Source organism: Felis catus, chromosome A3 (genome assembly GCF_018350175.1).
Source record: "Felis catus isolate Fca126 chromosome A3, F.catus_Fca126_mat1.0, whole genome shotgun sequence".
NCBI lineage: Eukaryota > Metazoa > Chordata > Mammalia > Carnivora > Felidae > Felis > Felis catus.
In genome coordinates, this window is record NC_058370.1 from 132,740,838 (window position 1) to 132,763,400 (window position 22,563).

At 58.3% G+C, this 22,563-nt stretch overlaps 1 protein-coding gene across 1 annotated transcript in view; it reads right to left on the minus strand.

Annotated features, from left to right (window-relative positions):
- Positions 1-2,807: 2,807 nt before the first annotated feature.
- The window catches only part of HPCAL1 (hippocalcin like 1), a 106,012-nt gene continuing 86,256 nt past the window's right edge, over positions 2,808-22,563 (minus strand). The window contains exons 3-5 of the mRNA XM_003984505.5: positions 8,892-9,287; positions 6,382-6,487; positions 2,808-3,711 (exon numbers count right to left, since the gene is read on the minus strand). Of these exons, the coding sequence (XP_003984554.2) occupies positions 3,614-3,711; positions 6,382-6,487; positions 8,892-9,269 (582 nt within the window). The 5' untranslated portion in view covers positions 9,270-9,287 and the 3' untranslated portion in view covers positions 2,808-3,613. The remainder of the gene's footprint in view (positions 3,712-6,381; positions 6,488-8,891; positions 9,288-22,563) is intronic.

Below are 22,563 nucleotides of genomic sequence, written 5' to 3' on the forward strand. Positions count from 1 at the left end.
CACCCCAGGGCTTCCTGCCTTAGATTCTAAACATTTTCCTGTATCAGGAGTTGTTCCTATCGCTGTATTTAATCCTCGAGCACAGGACACTGAGCCGGGGTGTCAGAACAACTGGAAAAGTTCCACGGAGATATCACCCTGGGCCAGGGGTGCTCGGTCCACACGAAGGATGGAGGGCTGAGCCACACCCTTCACGCAGCCTCTGGGGCACATTGGGATCCTGTGTTTTCTGGGCGGGACCACAGGGGTCCCACAGAGTCAGGGAAAACGCAGACTAGCCCGGGGCCATTTTCTCGAAGGCCTGCTTTAGACACATAACGTTATCAGCTCTGCAGTCTAGAGTCTAAGGGATACAGAAGAAACTCCGGAGGAGCTTTAACCAACGTGAGGTGCCCATGCAGGAGGGCAGAGGGTCTGGGCTCCCCCGGGGCAAGGAGAAGGCGGGAGGAGACCCTTGTAGGAGGGTGGGGTGCAGGGAAGAAGGGGCCAGGCCCGGGCCTATAATTTGCAATGTAGGGAGGGGCAGGAGGAGGAACCTTCTAGCAAGCAGCTCTGGAAGAGCTTGCTCCAAGCCAGAGGATTCCTGCTGGGGAGGTGGCTCGGACCAGCCAGCTTTGAATTCAGTTCTGGGTTCTCTCCCCCTCCGATGAGCTGAGCTCCCTGGCATCTGGATACCATCTCTGGGGCAACTCCCTTTGCCCACAGAACTGCCCCACTGACTTCTGCGAGCTCCTGCTGGAGCAGGGTCCACTAGGACCCCCAGAACCACATCGTCCACATTTGGACAGAAGCCCTTGGGATGGTTAATTTTCTGTGCCAGTGGGACCGGGTCATGGGTACCCAGATATTTGCTTAAACACTATTCTGGCCGTGTCTGCGTGGGCCTTTCTGGATGAGACAAACATTTCAGGTAGGAGACCGAACAAAGCGGATGGCCCTTCCCAACGTGGGTGGGCCTCGCCCAGTACGTTGAAGGGCTGACTGACGCAAAAGACCCCGTAAGGGAAATTTCGCTCTGAAAGTCTTGAGCTGGGTTGTTGACCTCTGGCGTCAGGCCCATCAGCTCTCCGGGGTGGGGCTCCCGCTTAACACCTCCCGGGGCTCTTCTGTGAGCCAATTCCTTATCACAAATCCGTGCGTGTGCACGTGCGCGTGCGTGTGCGCGCGCAGCTCTCCTGTGGGTTCTACTTCTCTGGACGATCCCGCTACGGCAATCTTTCCCATTATGTCACCCTAGCGCGGAAACTCTCCCCAACAAGCAGTTACCGACTTAACCCTTTTTGTAAAATCCAAGCCCCTCACTGGGAGGGGAGATTCCCCTGGGCCCGGCAGAGTCATCAAGGCACCACCTTGCCCTTGGGCAGCAAGCTGGACCCATCCCAAGTCACCTGGCCTCCCTCCCTCCACCCCCACCCCTGGAGAGTGCCGCCCACCAAGGTCCAGAGCTGCGGGCACATAGGGAGATTCACCACGAACCGGGATCTGGTAATGCCACCGGCCCAGAAGGCACCTTACAGGCAGCTCATGGTTTCTACACGGAGGCACGTATCTGAAAAGATGACTAAAGCCGGGGCGCCTGGGTGGCGCAGTCGGTTAAGCGTCCGACCTCAGCCAGGTCACAATCTCGTGGTCCGGGAGTTCGAGCCCCGTGTCAGGCTCTGGGCTGATGGCTCGGAGCCTGGAGCCTGCTTCCGATTCTGTGTCTCCCTCTCTCTCTGCCCCTCCCCCGTTCATGCTCTGTCTCTCTCTGTCCCCAAAATAAATAAAAACGTTGAAAAAAAAAATTAAAAAAAAAAAAAAAAGATGACTAAAGCCAACAAAACAGCCCCGGTCCCCGACAGCCTGTGAGGCAGGCTCCGAGCTAATACCCCCTTCTCCATTTCGCCCCTTCCACAGGGGGAGACGCTGAGGCTTGGAGAGGCCCCGCAGCCCACGGGCAGGTGTGATGGACACTGTGGGTGCCCATCTTGGAAACAGATCTCCGGTCCTGTTCCTGAAGGACACGGTGGGCCCTCCTCTGACAGCCAAGGGTGTATCCTGCCTGGCCGGTCACGGTCCCTTCATGCCCCCTGCCAAGGCACGGACCTGGGTTTCAGCCAATGAGAGGCGAAGCTGGTGAGAAGGGGAGGGGTGGCGGGGAGGATTCTGGAAAGTTCTTCCCCCTCTCCAGGAAGAAGAGAAGACAGGCCTGCTTCTCTTCCTGCCTGTGGGATGCCGTGTGAGCCGTACCGTGGGGACCCCAAAGAGACAAGTGCGAGGACAAACGCGAGTGTGAGACTGGGGGGCGGGGTGGTGGGGAAGGTGGAGGGAACGTGGGGGGCCCAGGGATGCTCTCTCCGGCTGCTGAAATTAGACACGCCTACAGCCTTTGGACTTCTCGACCTGTGAGTCGGGTGGAATCACCTTCGGCTCGGTTTTCTCCTGCTGGGACCACATGTGTCCCTCTGGTCATAGGCTGAGAAGGCAGGTCTCCCTCACGGCCGGTGCCGATGCCCCTGGTCCCCTCTGTGCCCTCGCCGGGACTTTGTTGATGAAACGGGGGTGGGAGACGCCAGGGCGGGGCGGGGAGGGGAAGGCGGTCAACCCCGCCGGGACCAGTCCTCTTGTATTTCCACGGATATTTCTTGGCATTGGGCAGATATCGAACAGGCTGCACAGGATTTACAGACACAGTGGCAGCTGCGGGGACACCAGCGGGGCCCAGTTTACCAACGGCAGCCGCACCCGCTGAATCTACCTGGGGCCGAGCGCGGAGCGCCGCGGGCAGCCAAGGGGGGCTCTCGGGGGCCAACAGACAACGCCAAGGATTCCGTTTATTTGATCATTTTAATACAGGAAATGCCAGACCAATCAACGGGAGGACAGCCCTTGCACAGACGCCTGTGTTCACTACGTGGACGGGAGGGTCTCCACAGCACGGGGCACGCATGCATTTCCTTTGACACGGGCGGATGGCGAGCGCATAAATACCACAAGATAACCAGGTTCGGGGCCGGGGGCGGGGGGCGGGAGGGGAGATCACAGGCCACGAGGGAACCACGCTTCACAGGCAACGGAGGCATGAAATACGGGACCTACACGGGACATTGCACCTCACCATGGGCATAATTTATATATCAAAAGAAAGGAGGCCATAGTATGCGTACGTGCGAGCAGCTCTGATCGGAGGCCACGGACGAGCGAGGTGGAGCCATGCACGGGGGAGGGCTTGCCCGTCTCCTCTCCCTCCGTTCTTGTCCCCGGCTTCCCCACGGTCACCCGCGATCGCGAGATGGATGAGCCCGCCTTGTCTCCATCTTGGGAAGTCCCATCAGTGTCCTCAGCCGCGTGCCCTGGGCTCCCCGGGGCGGGGAGGCACCCCGGAATCGAGACCTATGAGCCCCGCGTGTAAACACCTGCCCGGGCGGCGCCCTGGGGGCCGGGCCGGGGCAGGAGGAGGCCGGGGGGGGAGGGGGGAGGTGCAGCCGCCAGGCCGGGCAGGTGCCGCGTGTCGCCCGGGGGCCCCGGCCGGGAGAGCAGGAGTGGTGGAGGAGAGGCATCCGCTTTTGCAAGCAAAGCTGAAACGGCGAGGCAGAGCCTGTGTTTCTCTGCAACCTTCCGGACGCCGGGTCCCTCAGAACTGACTGGCGCTGCTGGGGTCACACTGTAACAAGCGGACGATGGAGGGGTCGCTCTTGGCACCTTTAATGAACTCTTCCAGGGACAGTTTGCCTGCGGGACGGCAGAGAGGAGATACGGGGAGGGGGTGAGCCAGTGCCCGGTGCCCCTCGCGCTTCCAGAGGTCACGGAGACGGCTCCCGGGTCCGGGACGCCCCCTCCGGTCTAAGTCTCGCACCTTCTCGAAGCGGGGCCCAAGGGAGGCTCCGCTCCCTTCACAGGCGCTCCTGGAAACTCCTGCTTTGCTGTCACCGCTCGCTGCAAACCACGGGGCAGCTTAAGGGGCATATCCAGGAAGACGGGAGCTGTGGCTTGTGGGGCAATTTAAATCCTTCTAGCAGTCACCCCAGGCTTTACGTAAGCAAGCCGCGAGCTGTCCAGAAAGAACACGGTCTCTGCCTCTCACCCATAACTACCTCAGAGCCGAGGGGAGCACGGCTGGGTGGGTGGGTGGGTGGGTGGAGGGCAGCCGGGGGCCCCCGGGCACTGCCCGGCCTCCACTTGGCTGGCAGACTGGCTGTACTGTCACCCTTTGGGGTGGGGGACTCGAGGAGACCCGCCTTGCCAAGCGTCCAGCCGGCCCTCCCCCGCCCTCTGTCCCTCCCGCACCGCCGAACCTGCCACTGTTGGGACGAAGAGATAGGAACGTGGGTTTGACAACCTCAGTGAGTTCCGGAGACACCGTGACCCACACGGTCACTGCCCCCCTCTCCCAGGACGCACATGGGCAAGGACGTCGGGGTGAAGCTGGCTGTGCTCTGCCGGCTGATGCTTGGGCAGTCTGCGGCTGTGAGGCCGTGATATGTGCCCCGCAGGACAGCAGTAAAGGGAGTAAGGAGCTCGTGGCCCGTGCCATGCCACCACGGGCAGGGATCTCCAGCCCCGACCCGACCCAGAGGACACGCTCCGCGAGCGGCTTCCAGGAAGCCAAGTGAGGGGTCCGGAGGCGAGGATCCAGCCTCCCAGGCCGAGACCACCTGCCAGCCCCCTGCCGGGGAGGAACACCCCCTCTTGCAGGTCCCCAGTAGGGGGCAGGCAGACAGGCCCCCTGGGGAGACTAACCAGCCTCTAGGCTCCAGGCTGGGCTGGGAAGCACCCCCTTCAGAGGAGGAGAAACCGTCCGGGACCCTCTGCTTACACGGAGGACGACTGTGTTTTCTTACTCTCCTGATGGCTGGTGGGGACTTTTACCGGCCACTCCCCCACCATCTGATGGCTCCGGGGTAGGGGTGGGGGTGGGGGGGCGGGGAAGCTTCTAAAACCACAGCCCCTTCCTCCTGGCAGACAGCAGGGCGGGTGAGGGGCTGAGGGGAGCCCTCAGGGGCTCTGGGGGTTCCTGAGCATGATCTGCGTCTCTGGGTCCGTCCGGCAGTGGTCGGGGTGTTCCTGGCACGCGGCCAGCCTCAGTTCACACGTATGGCGGGGTGGGGGGTGTGGACAAGAGAGGGTGGTGCTGGAGAAAACCCGTGGGCACCACTGACCCCCGGGGTGGCCGGAAAATAAGACAGAGTGCAGGGCCCCCAGCTCAAGGGCTGGGCACCCCCGCTTTCGCCCTGATCCCTCCAACACCCACTCTTCCTTCCCTCCCCAGGCCCCAGGGACAGACGGACAGGGGCTCACAGAGGTGCCCGGCCCCACGGTGCACGGACTCAGGTTCACCAACAAGCAGGGAAGGCGCACGGTGCGGGCCCAGCTGGGCCCGGAACGGGTGCGTGGGTCCCGGCAGGGGAGAGGGGCCCAAGGGCGACACTAAGAGCTTCCTGGGCATTGTCCCATTGAATCCTCACCACCGCCCGAGCCTGAATTTATCAACCCCATTTCCCAGAGGAGAAAACCAAGGCTCGGGCGAGCCAAGACTCCGTGCAGGTCTGTGGGCATCTGGAGCCTGTGCCTTGCTACCCTGGAGGGTGAAAGACGGGTTTGAAGTGAGCACAAGGGCCATGCCAGACACAAGGCGGTCTTGTTTGACGTGTGGGCGCGTTTGGGAAACTTCCCTTGCTGTCCGATGTGTCCAGGGTGCTCTCTGCCGCCTGCGGTCACACCGTAAACGTCATGCCTGGGCTGGCTCAGTCCTCTGACTCATGTGCCAAAAGCGCTTGAGAGTTTACCGAGCACTTCTTCACGCATTCACTGATTTTGAACCTCCAGGATGACAGGGCCGGCAAGAGGCACGGACCCGCCCCTGCAGGGCTGCCTCCCCCTGCGTGGATCCTACCGAACCTCAGTGCTGAGGCAGAGGACGACACATGGAGCGTGTCCTCCCCGTACGGCCACCACCACTGCCCATCTGTCCCCACCAGTCCTGCTGCAGTATGGCCCCAGGGACCCGGCCACGGCTGTTGCAGGCCACGGGGCACCGGGGAGCCTGGCAGCGCAGGGTGACAGCAAAGCAAAGGTTTCCCACCATCCGGGCCCCTTGATGCACCTGCCCCCCGGGTGCCGCCCCCTCCCTGGGACACGCCGATGGGGCTGACGGTCTCCCTCATTTTAGAAGTGAGGGCACTATGGCTCAGGGGCGGGGGGACAGGACATGCCTTGAGGACAGAGCCAGGATGCAGGACCGGGTCTCTCTGACTCTGAATCCTGCCTCTTCCCTCAGGACAGCTGCACGAGGCCAGGGGTGGGCTGGGAGAGGCCCGGGAAGCCGCAGAAGGGGCCAACCACATCTTTGCCCTCAGCCGCCCTGCACAGACACACGCGCACACACACGCACCCACTCCTTACCATCATTGTTGGTGTCCATCTGCCGGAAGATCTTGTCCGTTCGTTTCTCCGGGGTGGACTCGTCCTCGGGCATTTTCATCACAGAGGACACCATCTTGTATATAGCCTGCAAAGAGACACGCGGAAGATGTGCTCGGAGATTCTGGAATGTTTCCGGGCAGATGGGGCCGACGTGAGCTTCCACGCAGCTCACGGCAAGGCGCGAAGAGGTCGGGATGTAGCAGCCTCCGGGACCCTTCCTCAGCTTTCCAGAGGAACGTTTCTAGAATGTTCCACGGTGACTATCGCAGATGGCATGCTGAGCAAAGGAAGCCAGACCCATTTGTGTGAAGTTCAAGGGCAGGCAAAACAACTCCACAGTGATAGGGGGCTGAGACTGGGGGGCTGTCTAGGGTGGGAGGTGGGACAGTGCCCGGGGAGGCCCTTGAGGGAGCCTTCTGGGGGGCTGGGAATGTCCGTAACTCACCGAGGGTGGTGGGCACACAGACATATATGTACACGATCCACATGCCGCACAGAAACTGTGAGCATCTTACTGTGTGTCATTCGTCAGTCTAGAACAGGAAAGATTTAGTCCCTGAAACCCATAGGGAGAAAACCAGCCCCAGAAAGGGGCAGCAGCGAGGTGACACGGGTCTCTCCAGAAGGATAGAAGACCTTCTCTTTAGAGCACTGCCATCCGCGGGCTCACCACCACCACGGGCCATCCCTATGTGTCTCTGTCCCGGGGGCCCAGCCTGGACACGCGTCCCCGTGCCGTGGTGGGCACAGGCGTGCGTGTGGAGGGGCCACGAGGAGGCCAGCGACCATCAGAGTAACATGCAAGGAGGAAGGGGCTTCCGTGCAAGTGGCCTGACTGATACCCCCATTCCTGAAACAACAGACCAAGAACAGCAAAAGTCTGAGACTTATTATAACTTAAAAGCAGGGCACTAAAAACACAAAAACAAAACCCAAAAAAGAGTGGTCCTGAGTGAGTTTTCCCATATGTATTAAGTTCCCTTGCTCCTTGGCCCCTCTCTGTTTTCAGGGCAGGGGCAGGCCTGGCCTGGTCCCGTCTCCCACCAGCCTCACGGCCCAGGTGAGCTGTGCCACGCGGGTGTGCATCTTCCTGAGACAGGACACCCTCCTGAGCCCGGGCCACCCCTCCTGCCCAAGTGCAGAGCCAAAGGCAGCACCAAGCGCCTCCAAGGACTTGGTAGGTAGGCTTCTGAAGGACTTAAAACAGCATTCCATTCTGGGGCAGCTGGGAGGCTCAGCCGGTTAAGCATCCGACTTCGGCTCAGGTCAGGATCTCGCAGTTCGTGGGTTCCAGCCCCTCGTCGGGCCCTGTGCTGACAGCTCAGAGCCCGGAGCCTGCTTCGGATTCTGCGTCTCCCTCGCTCTCTGCCCCTCCCCTGCTCACACTCTGTCTCCCTCTCTCTCTCTCAAAAATAAACATGAAACAATTTTTTTTTTTTTCTTAAATTCAAAACACCAGTCCGTTCTGCGAAAGGTGTAGGGATGGGTATCCCACCTGGCTAGCTGAGGAGCTATGCGAGGGGACAGGGGAAGGGCATGCCTGGTTGCCAAAGGGCTGACGGGGAGGGCGGGATGAAGACATTCCAGGGAGGCAGATTTCTTACTTCTGCCACCCCTTATAGCTACGGACCGGAAGCGACGAATGGACCACAGAGTTCCCCAAACCTGTGTCGATTTATTCTTTGTGAAAACCACCTATTTGAGACATGGGTTGATCAGGCCACTCGTGGCGGGTTTGATGCTCTTTGCTCAAGACTTCGTTCCTGAGCCAAGAAGCTGCTTCCTTCCATGTAGAGAACGCCTCTTCTGAGGAATTCTAGAACCGGCTCCCCCAGGCTCCAGGAGAGGGGGCACAGGGGGGCACCAGGAAGGAGCAGCTCCGGGGTCCCTCTGGCGGAGTGAACAAAACTTGGTTTCTTTCTGGAAAACAGCCTCACCTGCCAGAGCTCCTGACAGGCGCGAAGGGGAGGCGAGAAGGTCTCATGAAGAGGCGTTCCTCCTGCGTCTGACTTATTCCGGGGCCACTAACGCTTCGGCTCTGCTTTACAACCGCGCGTTCCCGGGGACATTACAAGCTGCCGGTTGCATTCTCGAATACGGGGATTCGAAAAGGTCTCCTAGCAGGCGCCTTCCGCAAGTATCAAGGGACCCCTCAATTGTTAATTTTCAGCTCTGTTCTTTCTTAGGGCATCACCTCTCCGAGGCTCAGATTTTGTGAAACGCAGAGAAGGGCGCTGGCGCACAGGGTCGCGAAGAAACAGATCAGAGCCCTTAGGCCCCGGGCCTGACGCATACAAGCAAGTGATCGAGAAACCCGGGCTCTTAGCATTCCTATCGCAAGGCCCCGCCCGGTTAGGTGACAGCCGGGCACCTTCAATAGCGCACGGTGCGGGGTGGGGGAGGGGGCGCCCCGGCGGAGAACGAACCGACGCCGCGGTGACCGCCACACGCGTGGTGGGGGGCGGGCCCGGCGCGGCGCGGAGCCGTACCTGCACGATCTCCAGCATCTCGCTGCGGCTGATGTAGCCGTTGCCGTCCAGGTCGTACATGCTGAAGGCCCACTTGAGCTTCTGCTCCAGCTTGCCCCGCGAGGTGACGCTCAGCGCGATGATGAACTCCCGGAAGTCGATGGTGCCGTCCCCGTTGGTGTCGAAGGTGCGGAAGACGTGCTCGGCGAACTTGGAGGCGTCGCCGTAGGGGAAGAAGTTGGCGTAGATCTTCTTGAACTCGTCCACGGTCAGGTGGCCGGTGGGGCAGTCCTTGAGGAAGCCCTTGTACCACTCCTGCAGCTCGTGGTCGGTGAACTCCGTGTTCTCACGCAGGTCCTGCAGCACCTCGGGCCGCAGTTTGCTGTTGTGCTTGCCCATGGTGGCCGGCGGCTACACCTGCAAGACAGGGCCATCAGCTGGGGGCACCCGGGGCCCGTTCCCCCGCCCCCCCCCACCGCCGCCTGCAGCCACCGTGCAGTGTCCCCCTGCGTGTCGCGCTCGGAGGGCTGGAGAGGCCACCGCCGTGCGTGGGAGGTCTCGGCCCGTCTAGGACACCCTGCAGGAAGGTGGACCATGAGTCCCGCACCCCTGGCAAAGCCGAGCTGCCCCACGCTTGCAGCGAAAGGCACATTCTGACTTCCAGAATGTGGAAATGACTCTGTGTGTGTGTGTGTGTGTGTGTGTGTGTGTGTGTGTGTGTGTGTGTAGGGGGGGAACGCAACTTAAAATCGGCGGAATGAGGCGCCTATCAGGGGTCCACTGGGTCTGTACAAGAGTTGAGGATTCGGTCCTCACCCTCCTGACGAAGGTCCTGCCATGTGGAGCGCACCCCCCGGACCCTGGGGTCTGAATAGTTCTTTCTGTCCTCTCTCAGGCACCACCTTCCAGCTTTCCCCTCAGAACAGGTGTCCAGAAACTTTTCAGGCGTCCCCTCTCTGTTTTGCCTCTGAGAAACTCCCGGGGACAGGGGGCAGGGGGCGGGGTGGAACCAGAAGGCGCCTGGGACAGTCCTCGATTCTCAAATGTCACCCGTAAGCGACCAGGCACCCGTGGGAGCACAGAACCTGCTCCCCACAGCGGTATCCCACCCAGCCTGCACAGAAGACTGGTCCTGGGGTGGTGTCACTATTAGACACGGATACAGCTGTCTGCCTCTGGCAGTAACACATGAACATGGCTTCATCGTTTTTCGAGCACGTCGGAAAACACAGTGAGAGGAAGATGTCTCCTGCCCCAGTCCCAGAGGGGACCACTCTGAACGGCGTGTGTGTTTGTAAGCTCTGAACAGTATGCACCGAATCCCCATCAGGAAGGGTAACAGATGTGGTTCATCTCGTCTCCCCGGCATTTCCTCCTTCGTCCCCTCCTGGGCTTTATTTTTATGACACATATCCCTGTTTTTACTTGTTATCTTTATAACTCTAAATTATACACTTCAAGTTCCCTTCCTAACTCCTATGGAGGGCGGTTTGGCAATGTCTTTCAAAACTGCAAACACCCAGCGATCCCATTTTGAGGAACGTCGCTAAAGATACTTCGACCTGTGCGAACAGCCCGTGCACCCTGCTGCTTCCTGAGCCGTTGTCTGTAATAATAACCCGGGCCTCCGTCATCACGTACTGAGAAGCAGCGATCAAGACGCGTTAAAAAAAATTTTTTTTAATGTTTATTTGTTTTTGAAACAGAGAGAGACAGGGAGTGAGCGGGGCAAGGGGCAGAGAGAGAGGGAGACGCAGAATCCAAAGCAGGCTCCAGGCTCCGAGCTGTCAGCACAGAGCCCGACGTGGGCTCCAATTCACAAACCATGAGATCGTGACCTGAGCCGAAGTCGGACGCTTAACTGACTGAGCCGCCCAGGCGCCCCTCAAGATGCATTTTTAAGTGAAAGGAGAAAGTTCAGAGCAGCTACGTAGTTTGCTACCATTTGTGAAAAAAGAAAACACTATTTGTGAGCATGTTTCTGCGTCTGGAAGGACCTATTTAGGACATAACACTGGCCAGAGAGAGACGGCTGACGGCCAAGAGTCGGACAGGGAGTTTTTACCGTAAATCCTTTTGCAGAAAATTTTTAAATGCCAAACTCTGTGCGTGTGTTTTCTATCCGAAAGCTAAATATACAAAAATAAAAATAACCAAATCTCTATTTCTTGGTCAAGCACCTTGACTCTTGGTTCTCTCTCCACAAGATCAAGCTATCAGCCCCGCCGTTCCTTCCTTCCTTATCAGCTTCTGTCGTGGGCACTGGTATTTTGACAGAGTCAGGGTTTACAGTCTCTTTCTGTTTTCTTACCTACAGGTTGACCCTAAAAAGTGGACACCGGCAAGTGCCTGAGTAAGTTGGCTGTCTGTTTCCTGGTTAGGAGAACCAATGTCAAGGACAGGACCAATGCAGGGGGATCTGCTTCTGCCCCACCCGAGTCCACCATGAGGTCACCTCGCCAATTGCAGTGCGTTCTAGAACGAGGCCACAGGGTCCAGATGGGGGATCTCCCGTGCCTCCACTGGCCAGCTCTCTGACCCACCCCAGGGATTGGGGTGGTGTGGGCCTCCTAGCACGCTCTGGGAGGCCCCCCAAAAGTTCGGGTGTTAACATATAGCTGACTTCCGGTCCTTTTGGAAATTCAGATGTTTTCCACGACCGTTGTGGTTTCTACGTTAAAAAAAAAAAAAAAGTGAAAATCGAAACATCAGACACAAAAATGTCTGACAGAAGAAAGACAGACAGTCAAGACATCCGTTAACATCTCTGTCCTGTTGGAAAAAGCTCTAAGCCAGCTTTGGAGATGTGGGCTCCCTCTGGATTCTGCATTTTTTACGATCGCTCTTGGGGCCCCAGCCACACGAGCTCCCGGGTCCTTCCAGGTGTCACCCTGGAGGGCCTGATGACGGCACACCAGGATGGCTCTGTGCCCAGAGAGCCCTGCGGGGCGGGCAGGGCCCCGTGCCCCAGAACTGTGAGCGCAGGATGCCCGGGACGGCTCAGCGTGGCAGGTCTGTCTCCTCAGGCGCCCTCACGTTATGGTTGACTCCCCCAACAAAACAAACAAACAAACAAACAAACAAACAAACAAACAAACAAACCAAAAAAGATGTTGAGGTTTTAAGCCCTAGGACCTGTGAATATAACATTATTTGGAAACGGGGACGTAGGAAGTTAGGATGAGGTTATTGGGGTGTCCTTAGAAAAAGGTGACAGTTGGATACAGACAGTACAGAAGGAAGCCATGCGGAGAAGACAGAGCCATCCACAAGCCCAGGAACACCGGAGGTTTCCAGAAGCCAGAACAGATGCTTCCCTACAGCCTTCAGAGGCCCCTGCCCACACCTTGACTCCCAGCCTCCAGGGCTGTGAGGGAATACGTTCCTGCTGTTTAAGCTGCCTGGTCTGTGGGACCTTGTTAGGGCAACCCGAGCTGACAGACGCCAGGGGGGGCGCATGTGCATGGCTCTGCTGGGTCAGGTGCCCCTCAGCCCCACAGATGAAGCCCCTTGCCCACCAGACCCAAGGATGGGAGCTGAGGGCACAGGAGAAGCCGCCTGGGCCTCGGGCCAGGTGCCCATCCTTCTCTGCCCGTCCATCTGTCCATCCACGGGCTCGCCTGGCACTCCACGGCGGGCACCAGATCCAGGCAGCCCCGGGTGTGACCCCGACACCCGTCCCCTGAGGCTGGTCCCCTCACTGAGGCGCCTCTTGCCCACGCCGGCCTCCTGGGTGCCGTGTTCTCGCACACGCACGCGCACACGCACGGGGGAAACTCGAGTCCGGGAGGCCCCTGGTGCCACGTGGGGGCCCCCGAGGGTGACTCTGATGAAGCTACACCAGCCACCGAGCGGGCAAACCGGGCAGCAGGCAGGGCCCTCGGAGCTCAGAGCTGTGGACGCCCTCTGTGCTGTCCCCAGCGAATTCTCCCTCCTCCCGTCAGGATCCCTTTAGTAACCTGCTCACCGCACGCCTGCCTCTGTCCGTTCTGTTTTTTTAATTAAAAAAAATTTTTTTAACGTTTATTTATTTTTGAGACAGAGAGAGACAGGGCATGAAGGGGGGGGAGGGTCAGAGAGAGAGAGGGAGACCCAGAATCTGGAGCAGGCTCCGGGGTCCGAGCTGTCAGCACAGAGCCCGACGCGGGGCTCGAACTCCTGGACCGCGAGATTGTGACCTGAGCCGAAGTCGGCCGCTTAACCGACTGAGCCGCCCAGGCGCCCCTGTCCATTCTGTTTAAACAGCCTCCCGGCCTCCTCCATATCCTGTCACTCAGGACTTCTGAACAGCAAACTCTGGACTGCAGAACTTTTAGGCCGGTGGCCCGGCAGGTCGCCTGCGACTCCCAGGGTGGGGTGACTCACTGGGTGGCTTCTCCAAGGCAGCCCCACCTCTCTGTGTCTGCAGAGCAAGGAGATGGGTGATGGGCCTCGGAGCAGCACCCGACCCAGGGCTCCCAGCCGTGACCTACCCCCCCGGCCAAGACTTCACACACTTCCGACCCGGTGTTACCTGTGCTTGAAAAAGGGCTCATCTTCCATTTCCCTCATCAGTTCAGCTGCTGTTAAACCTTTTCCATGCTCCTTGTGAACTGGGGAGGTCTCCCGGCCAGCGTCCGGAGGGTGGAGAATACGGGCCTCCCCCCGCCACACGCACAGCGGGCGGCACCTCGGGTGGCTTCGTCTGCACCTGCTTCCCTCGCTTCCCCCGCCCCTGACGTCCTCACAGGGGACGGCGTAATGCGGTGTGTGGCCAGGGAGGACCAGCGCGAGCAGGACGGGACAGCCGCTGCTCTAGACCCGTGTGACCCGAATTCACCTGGGAATGTGACTGTATTCCGAGACCGGGCCTTTAAGAGATAATTAAGGCAAAATGAGGTCACTGGGGTGCGTCCTAATCCAATCTGCCCGGTGTCCTTACAAGAGGGGCTTGGGACACAGACGGAGGGAAGGCCGCGTGAGGTCACAGCAAGACAGCCGTCTCCAAGCCAAGGAGAGGCCTCGGAAGGAACTGAACCTGCTAACACCTTGATCTCAGACTTCTGGCCTCTGGGGCCGTGAGAAAATCAATTCCTGCTCTTGAAGCTGCCCGGTCCTTGTTACTTTGTTACGAAAGCCCTGGGACACTAAGACAGCTGTCCCTGGGCACTGACCTGAGCAACAACAGTGGGGCAGAACCCCGTGCCGGGCACCGTGCGGTTCCCCCAACCTCACTCCTGAGCACCAGCAGCAGGGACAACCAGAAGGTCCGTGGACTGTGGGACAGTTGGCTTAGTGTCAGACCCTTCGCGTAGATCAGTCCCACCTTACCAGCGGGGAACCAGCCCTAGAGGCCCGGGAGGCGAAGGCAGCACTCGGCTCAGGCCCCACATCTCACTGCGGGCAGCCCGGGGGAGGCGGGTCCCGGGCAGGGCAACACGGTCACAAACAGCCACCTTGGGTCGTTAATGGCACATCCTTTGCCCTGATTAGCAACCCTGCCCTTTTCACCAGGGAAACAAGCAGGCTTCTGTGAAGTACGAGGCTCTGGGGGCTCAGGATGGGTCCCTTTAGGACCCACTCACCTCCCTGAACACCAAATCGCCCCTCCGAACGCTATCAGTTTGCCTCAGAACGCGTGTGTGACGTATACACTCACAGACCCCACAGAAACGCCAAATTCCTCGCACCTCCTCTGCCCGAGGTAACAGGTATTTATGGAAAGGAAGGTACCAGATCCGGGAGAGGGACGAGGTCGGTCAACCCAAAGCTAGAAGGTCACAGGCAGAGGGCACGGTGATGTGCCTGGGGAGCAACTTCGTGCTTGGCCAGACCCTTCCCCAGTGTGTCGCCTTCGGGTGACGCACAAGACTGAGAATCCGGACTCCCAGCCCCTCCTTCTCCATGTGCTTCCTGAGTATCACGACAGTGTGGTGTGAGGGGGGCCTCCTTCCAGGACTAGGGCTCCTTCCCGCTCTGATAGTCTAAGACCCCTGGGTCTAGAGGCCCAGGCCGAAGATTCCTGTGCCTGGAGCTGAGGTAGGGACGGCTCTCCTCCCAAGAGGTGACCCTCTCTGAAGAAAGGCATCGAGTCCGGGAAGGTGGTAGGTACAGGATTCCCTGGAGGAATCTGGAAACGTGTGGTCTACAGATCTGTGTGCCTCATCACACCCCACACCGTGTCCTGAGCCATTTAATTGCGGGGATGCTTGCCCACACGTGTCCACCAGCCGGTGCTCTGCTCCCCCAGATCCCAAGCCCAGGAGTGCAGGCCGCCTCGGCTCTCAGGCTGTTCTCGGGGCCTGGTGCCAGGCTGGGTGCACGGGGGGGTGTGCGTGCGGTCTGTTCCAGCCCATCCGGCCCTCTGAATGTGCACCCTGGTTCTCAGAGCTCTGGGCTGCTTACAGCACAGGCACCTATGGATGGGGCACAAGATGTAACATGACGGGGCGGGGGGGATGCTCCAGGGAGGAATCACTCCTTTTCCATGGAGGGGACAAGACAGTTTGCCTAGGAAGACAGCATGTGGAATCAAAACTTAGGCCACCTCGCGGCACCTGGGTGGCTCAGTCAGTTAAGCGGCCGACTCTTGATTTCGGCTCAGGTCATGACCTGACGGTTCGTGAGTTCAAGCCCCGTATCGGGCTCTGCACTCACAGCGAGGAACCTGCTTTGGATCCTCTGTCTCCTTCTCTCTGCCCTTCCCCTGCTTGCATTCTCCTCTCTCTCTCTCTCTCTCTCTCAAAAATAAATAAATGTAAACAAACAAACTCAGGCCACCTCTAGGGAGCACACACCAGATACCAGGGCACTGGGAAGGTGGGGGTCATGCTTGGCCAGGCCGGGAGAAGGCAACGTCATCTCCGTCTTAGAGACAAAGAAGTGAGGCTTCCATGGGGCACGTGCTTGTCTGTGACCTTCCCCGGGCCCTTTCATTGCTCAGGTCCATGGGCGGTGATGGAGACCGCCACGGTGCCCCCGGCTGGCATCCACTCCGCCATGAAGTAAGCCCATGAATACGAAATAAATCTCCCCGTGCACTGCCAGTCCCTCACTGGACCGGCTCACATGTGCTTACCAAAGACTCGGACGAAACGGTTAATACCAAGAGCCTCGTTTTAGCTCTCTCCTGGGGGCTCTCGGCCCAAAGCAAGCGGCCTCGCAGGGACCAGGGACAGCGGAACCCTGCATGCACGGTGATCTCTCTCTTACTAATTAAGCCAAGGCACCAACCTTATTGACGACTGGCCGGCTGGAAAGACAGACGACAAAAAGCCAGCGTTACTGCAAAGACAAAGCCATCACCCCCACTTCCCAGCAGCAACGTCCCCTCCCTCCCCCGGCCCCGGTGGCCAGGCAAACAAGCACCCAGCCCTCATCGGTAGACCAGAAAATCTCACTCTCCTCTCCACTGATGGATGGGGTGAAGAACGGACGTGCCAGGAAGGGTGATCAATTTGGGATCAGAGCCACCGCTCACTTGGCTTGAAAAGCCTCGTGGCCACGCAGGGCTTGGATCAGACAGGCAACGGCCTTTCGAGTATGTCAAAGATGACATTTTAATTCACAGTAATGAAGGAACGGGGAGGGGGTTAATGTAGCGCTTACGCCCATCTCTCTGGCTCTCAGTGACTCTGCTATTGTTTTTAATGTGCTAAATTAAAAAAAAAAAAGCACGCATGTGGCTGGGGAACCCTAGGAAAATATTTAACCCGAAGTAGGTCCTGCCAGCAAATTAAAGCCTTTTTAATGGCAGAGTTCTACCAACCGCCTGGTGAGGCTCTTGGGAACCAAGGGCTCGAATGTGCCATTAATCACAGCTCCACACTGGCTGGTGGCGTGGGTCACATTTCATCCATTGCTTTAAAATGCTTTCATCAAGTGAGATCTCCAGAGCTCACTGGGCCACGCAGATTTACAAACACTTGGAGAGAGACAGCCGGGAAAGGCTGGAGGAACCAAGTCCTTACAAAAGGCCAACGCTCGGTGTGAGGCTGGGAGGGCGTCTGCTGCGAGTCTGAACTTCAAGGGACCAGAGGGCTTTTGGGGATGACTGCTTCCTCTGTCTGGGGTAGAGCAGGAAAGCAGGGGCTGGAGGGACAAGCAGAAAACAGGCGATTTGTGCCGTTTCCCATGCAGCATAAGACCTGGTTCTTTGTCCTGGTGACCCATTAACAAACGGGCTAATGCCGAGAATCCATCCTTCTTGTCTCCAAGTAAGCGGGTCAGAGGCAAGCCGCATGCGGCCTTGGCTTCTAGCGCAGCTGCTCTGGGGAGGGGCCAGTCCTGTCCCAAGGGGTCTGTGACCGCTGTCAGAACCAAAGCAAGGGAACGGCGCGCTTTGGGGCGGCCCAGGCTGCAACGCGGCCGGGCGGACGCTAGAGGGCGCAGGCAGGCAGGATCCTCGGACCGAAATGGAGACCCCGCCTTCCCGACCCCGCCCCCCACACCAAGCCACCTCCATGTCGCGGGGCGGGGGCGCTCAGTCTCTCTGTCTATAAGCGAGACACGTCCAACAATGTAACCACCAGCCACATGTGCCTATTGAGCACGTAAGATGTGGCCCGTCTGAATTCGTATATGTGCCCTGAGAGTATCAAATACACACTGGGTTCTGACAACTTAATACATAAAAAATAATGTAAAATATCTCAGAGTCATTTTCCTATCCCGATTACATGTGGAATGACAAACCAGACCGTCTGAGATATCGTGAGTTAAATGAATCATGTTGGTAACGTGAATCTCATCTGTTCCTTTTTACGTTTTTAACGTGGCCTACCAGGAACGTTAACATTACACATGAATGTGGCCGATTCTGTATTTCTAGTGGCTGCCATCACTGGGTAGCCGCTTGGGACAGGAGATCTGGGGCCACCAAACAAGAACCCTTGAAGCCCGTTAGCACCCTGTTTACAGGCCCATTGCAAACTGCCACCCAGCTGGGAGGGGGCTGTTTGTTTCACTCCTAGGTGCCCACAAAAGAAAGGGCGCCCACGGCATTCACATCTCGCTCACAGGGACACAAGCGAGTCCCGCAAGTTTCAAGACCTCTGCTAGAGGCCAGCTGCAATGCTGGCCTACCTAGGTCCTTCAGGTGACGGAGCGGCAGAAAGGGGGTGGTCCTCCTCCACTTCGGGGAGAACAGAAGCCCCTGGGCCACATCTGGGGGAAGAGGCGGTCAGTGACAGGCACCCTTGGGAGCGGACAGTTAACACGGTGTGCCCAGATCCAGACTGAGCTCACTGACTTCCAGGAGCTCAGTTTCAGAGGACTTCCTGAAAACCTGCTACATCCAGTTTTACCAGCTGGATGGGCTCCAGACCCGTGACCTTGATTGAGAACTGAACTTGATTGAGAACCAAAAGCCCTCCTGACTTCTGTACCCATCACCAGCAGCTTAACTCCCCAGGACTTCCTAAAGCTTTAAAAAATAAAAGGAGGGAGGGAGGGAGGGAGCTGGCCAAGGCAGAGAACTCCCCTTCCGGTCCTGAACCTTCCTTTCCACTTAGCCGAGATTGGAATGCCCTAAATGAGGGCTGGGAGACGGGGCGGGGTGGGGTGGGGGGGGGGGGGAGAAATGGGGGAAAGGAGAGAAAAATCCCCAAGAGAATGTTCTGTCCCTCGAAGAAGCTGCTCATGCAACAGGAAGAGGAACTGTGTGTGTCCCTCCCTATATACCGTGTGCCTCCGAAAACACTGCTTCATGGCCTCGGCTGCCCAGCAAACTTCTACTCAACCAGCAAAGCCCAACTCAGACGCTCCTTATTCAGGGATGTATGTCCTGGGCCCCGAAAATTGCTCTTCCCTCTGCACCCCCTTCCCATTTTTTAACCTGTTTCTAATATGACCTCAGCTTGTGCAACACCGTTTCCTTGTGTCCTTCCTTCATTAGATTGTGAGCTTATTGAGGAAAGAGAATACTTCGTTCATGCCAAACCATGTTCTGGCCCCAAGGCCTTTGCCTTTGCTGTTCCCTACGCCTGGTCTCAAGGCGTACCCCCTCAACGTCCACGTCTTTGCGTCTTCTTGGGGGTGCCTCCTCCAAGGAAGCCATCTCAAATACATTGGCCCCCCACCCCCTGTCCTGTTGCCCAGAACAGGGCCTGGCACACGACTGGCGCTTAATAAATAGATTTGAAATAATGGTTATGTGTCGTTCCAAGGGCCTGGCACGATGCCCGAGTGAATGAGCCGACGAGTGAGTGAATGGGTTTCTTCTAGGACCCTCTTGCTCTAATATTTTGTGACTTCGCCAGTATCCGGGATTCGGGAAGGAACGTATCATGGAACAGGGTGGTAAAGTGCTCTCTTGCTTGGGCCTCAAGCTCCAAGAAGGGACATTCCATAATTCAGACTCGGTATCTCGGAAAGTTCCATTTACTGGCACAGGCACAGCCACAGCAGAGTAGAGGGCCCGCCTTGGGTGTGTCAGGCCGGGGGCTCCCTTCACCAACCCGGTGCCCATCTCCTCCCTCCCCCGCGAACGTGCCCCCAGCTCGGTAGGTGGCCCAGGGGCCTTACTGCCGCCCTCCAGCGGGGGTCACCCGAGTGGCGGCGCCCCCGCCTCGACCCAACGTCACCGCCACTTGAGCCTCCCGGGGAGGAGCCCTTTGAACTGCTTGCCCAGCGGAGGAAGGTAGGTTAGTGGAACAGACAGAAATGAGCCTCTAGGGAAAGAAGGAAGAGGGGAGAAGGAAGAGGAAAGGCCCAAGAGAACAATCCTCCCCCTTGTAGAATCTGCTAACAACAGGAAAAGAACTCTAGGCAGGATCACCAACAAGACCGTGTGATTTTTCTGAAAGCCGAAACTGCCACGTATGACCATCCCTGTGTGAGTTTTGAGGCTTATGGGGACAGACCGCTCACCGCCGGGCTGGCGTGGGCGGTGAAATTTCTGGATTGGTTCCCTCACCCCGGCAAATGTTTCCGTTTCCCCTCTGTGCCAGGTGTCGGAACACCAGGGCGGACAACACCCCCCAGGAGGGAAACGGATCCTCGGGGGCAGTGTCCGCACACCCGGGTCAGCGGCGCAAGCTCTTGGGAGGCAGAGGGCGCCCTGGGCCAGGCCCGGTCTCCGCGCGCTCCTCTGTCCACGGGACCGGAATGCCCGGTGGGAGGTGGCCGTGCACAAAAGGGCCACGCCGGGCAGCAGGTGCGCAGAAAGTAGCCAGCCTGGGCTCCTGCCGGGCTCCCCTGCCTCCCTTACGGCCTCCGCTGTTCTCCTAACTTCTCTGGGCCTCAGTTTCCCGAGGAACAGTCCGTACCCGCTGCTGTGGGAGCCGTGAAGATAATGGGAAACTGAAGGGTACAAAAGGACCGACAACTGGAAAGCATCCGACAAATACCGGGAGGTAACGTCACAGCTCGGAGGAGAAAAGGAACGGGTGACGCGCTTAATGAGCTTAATTGCAATATCGAACAGAAGCGGGCTGGAGGCCGAGGCCGAGGCCAAGGCCGGCCGGGGCTTGTGGGCGGCCTGCCACTTCGCGCCCGCGGGCCCAGCACCGGGCATGAAAACCCGGGATCCCAGCGGCCCAGACACAACCGGTGCGGGTCCGGGTCAGTGAAATTCCAACTCCTGTTCTTCGGAGAAAATGAGAAGAAAGGGACAGGCCTATGACGGCCGGGCAGAGCCCCAGCGGGGGCTGCTCCTTCCCTGCCGGCCGTGGGACACTGTGAGCCCCCCGGGGGGAGGGGGAGCCCCTGAGGGAGAGGCTGGGCTCTTCTCTACGGGCCAGGTGTCTCCCGGGGACTCAGTTGTGGCTTCTGCCTGGTTCGGGCCCGTGGTGCATGGAGGAGACGGTTTCCGCACAGGACGCGCCCCTCAAGGACGGGGAAGCAGCAGGTGCGGAAGGAGAGTTCTGGAATTCGCCCAGAGCAAGCCCCAGTGTTCCGAGGAGGCTGGGCGGCTCAGATCTGCACAGGACAGGGTGTGCACTCCCAACACACCCCCACACCACACCCCTCCACACCCCACGGCGCATACATTATGTATATACCACGCCCCCCCCCTGCCGTCCATACTGGTGTGCCCCCCCTTGCCCCCCCCAACTGATTGTCCAAAGCCTCAGTCTGTTCGCCGGCTCCCAGTGGAGGAGAACACAGGCCTGGTTGGGCAGGGGTGGGGGGTGCTGACGACGGCCTTTCCAGCACATCAGTGTTCGGGACCACGAGGGCTTCCCTCCCGGGCTCGTTCTTATCTTAGAGAAAAGAGCATGGGCCGCGTTTACCATTCACTCCCTCCCTCCCTCCACCACGTCTGGACCCTCACCCGGTTTAGACTGCACACCGGGACCTCACTGCACACGGGAACCTGAGGACGTCAACAGGGAGCCGCCGTGAGCCTCCCGGGAAGAACATGCCGGAGCCGCGCTCTGCCAGGGCAGGCTGGGGACAGGCCTCCAGAGCCGTGAGGCCCCTTCATGAGCAGTGACATAATAGCCATATAACATATGGCACCAATAACATCACAGTACTGAACAGTGCAGAACAATATGGAACCAGTGGATAGATTAACAAAGGTAGGGTGTGGGGAGGTGGGGCAGCTCGGGGGCAGAAGAAAAAAAATGCCATCAAATCCTAGGAATTCAGACTAATGACTCGAAGGGCAGTTCAAATTTGTCAAGTCCGGGTCAAAAAACGTCTGAAAAGGTGCCTCTGAATTCGTTTTCAGGAAAAGGGTAAGGCCTGACCCAGTGCTGTGAGGGAGGCAAGCCGGCATGTGTAGGAGCAGAGAAGTTAATTGTTATTAGCGCGGCGCTCACTCCCAGCCTCGGAGCGGAGTCAGAGGCCCGGAAGGTCATGTGTCTCACAGCCTTGCTTTCCTGTCTGGGAATCAGGACTTGGGGCTGTGTGGACCCCAAGGCATGTGTGAGCCCCAGTGGACGCGTCTGCAGCAGCTGGGAAGTCCACTCGCTTCGCTGGGATGTAGGTCCCTCCCCACGGCAGAGCTCCTGGGGACACAGCTGCCACCAAATGCTGGTTTGATACTACTCGGGGCTCAGCTCACTAAACCCAAAATTTTTTTCTTTTTCTTTTTCTTTTTTTTTTGTTTTTAAACTTGGAAGGAATCTGCCAGTGAATCATCATCTCATATGCTATTTGATCTGTGTTTAATGTCTTTGGGAAGAAATAAAAACAGTAAGTCATTCTCAACATCAACGGCACACACACGAGGCTCACAAATGGTGACGGGCCCGGCTGCCCCTCGGTGGCCACGGCGGCTGCAGCCTTCGGTTGTCATTGGAGAGTGTGTGTATAATCAGGAGTGCAGACAGCTCACAGAAGCTGCCCTTTGCCATTTTTACTCTTTAAAAGAAAAGGTTTTTTTTTTAGATTTATTCGCTTTTGAGCGAGAGAGAGACAGAGCATGAGCAGGGGAGGGGCGGAGAGAGAGAGGGAGACACAGAATCCGAAGCAGGCTCCAGGCTCCGAGCTGTCAGCACCGAGCCCGACGCGGGGCTTGAACTCACGGACTATGAGATCACGACCTGAGCTGAAGTCGGACGCTCAACCGACCGAGCCACCCAAGTGCCCCTGCCGGTTTCACTCTTTAAATCACAGCACCAGAAGCCATAGATTGGGCAGGGAGAGTTGGGACCAAGGTACAAACTCACACGCAGCCAGTGTCGATCAGCCTGCACTCACAGGGCACGCAGCAGGCGAAAAACACAGCGCTAAGCGCTGGAGATACGCAGAAGGAGAAGATGCT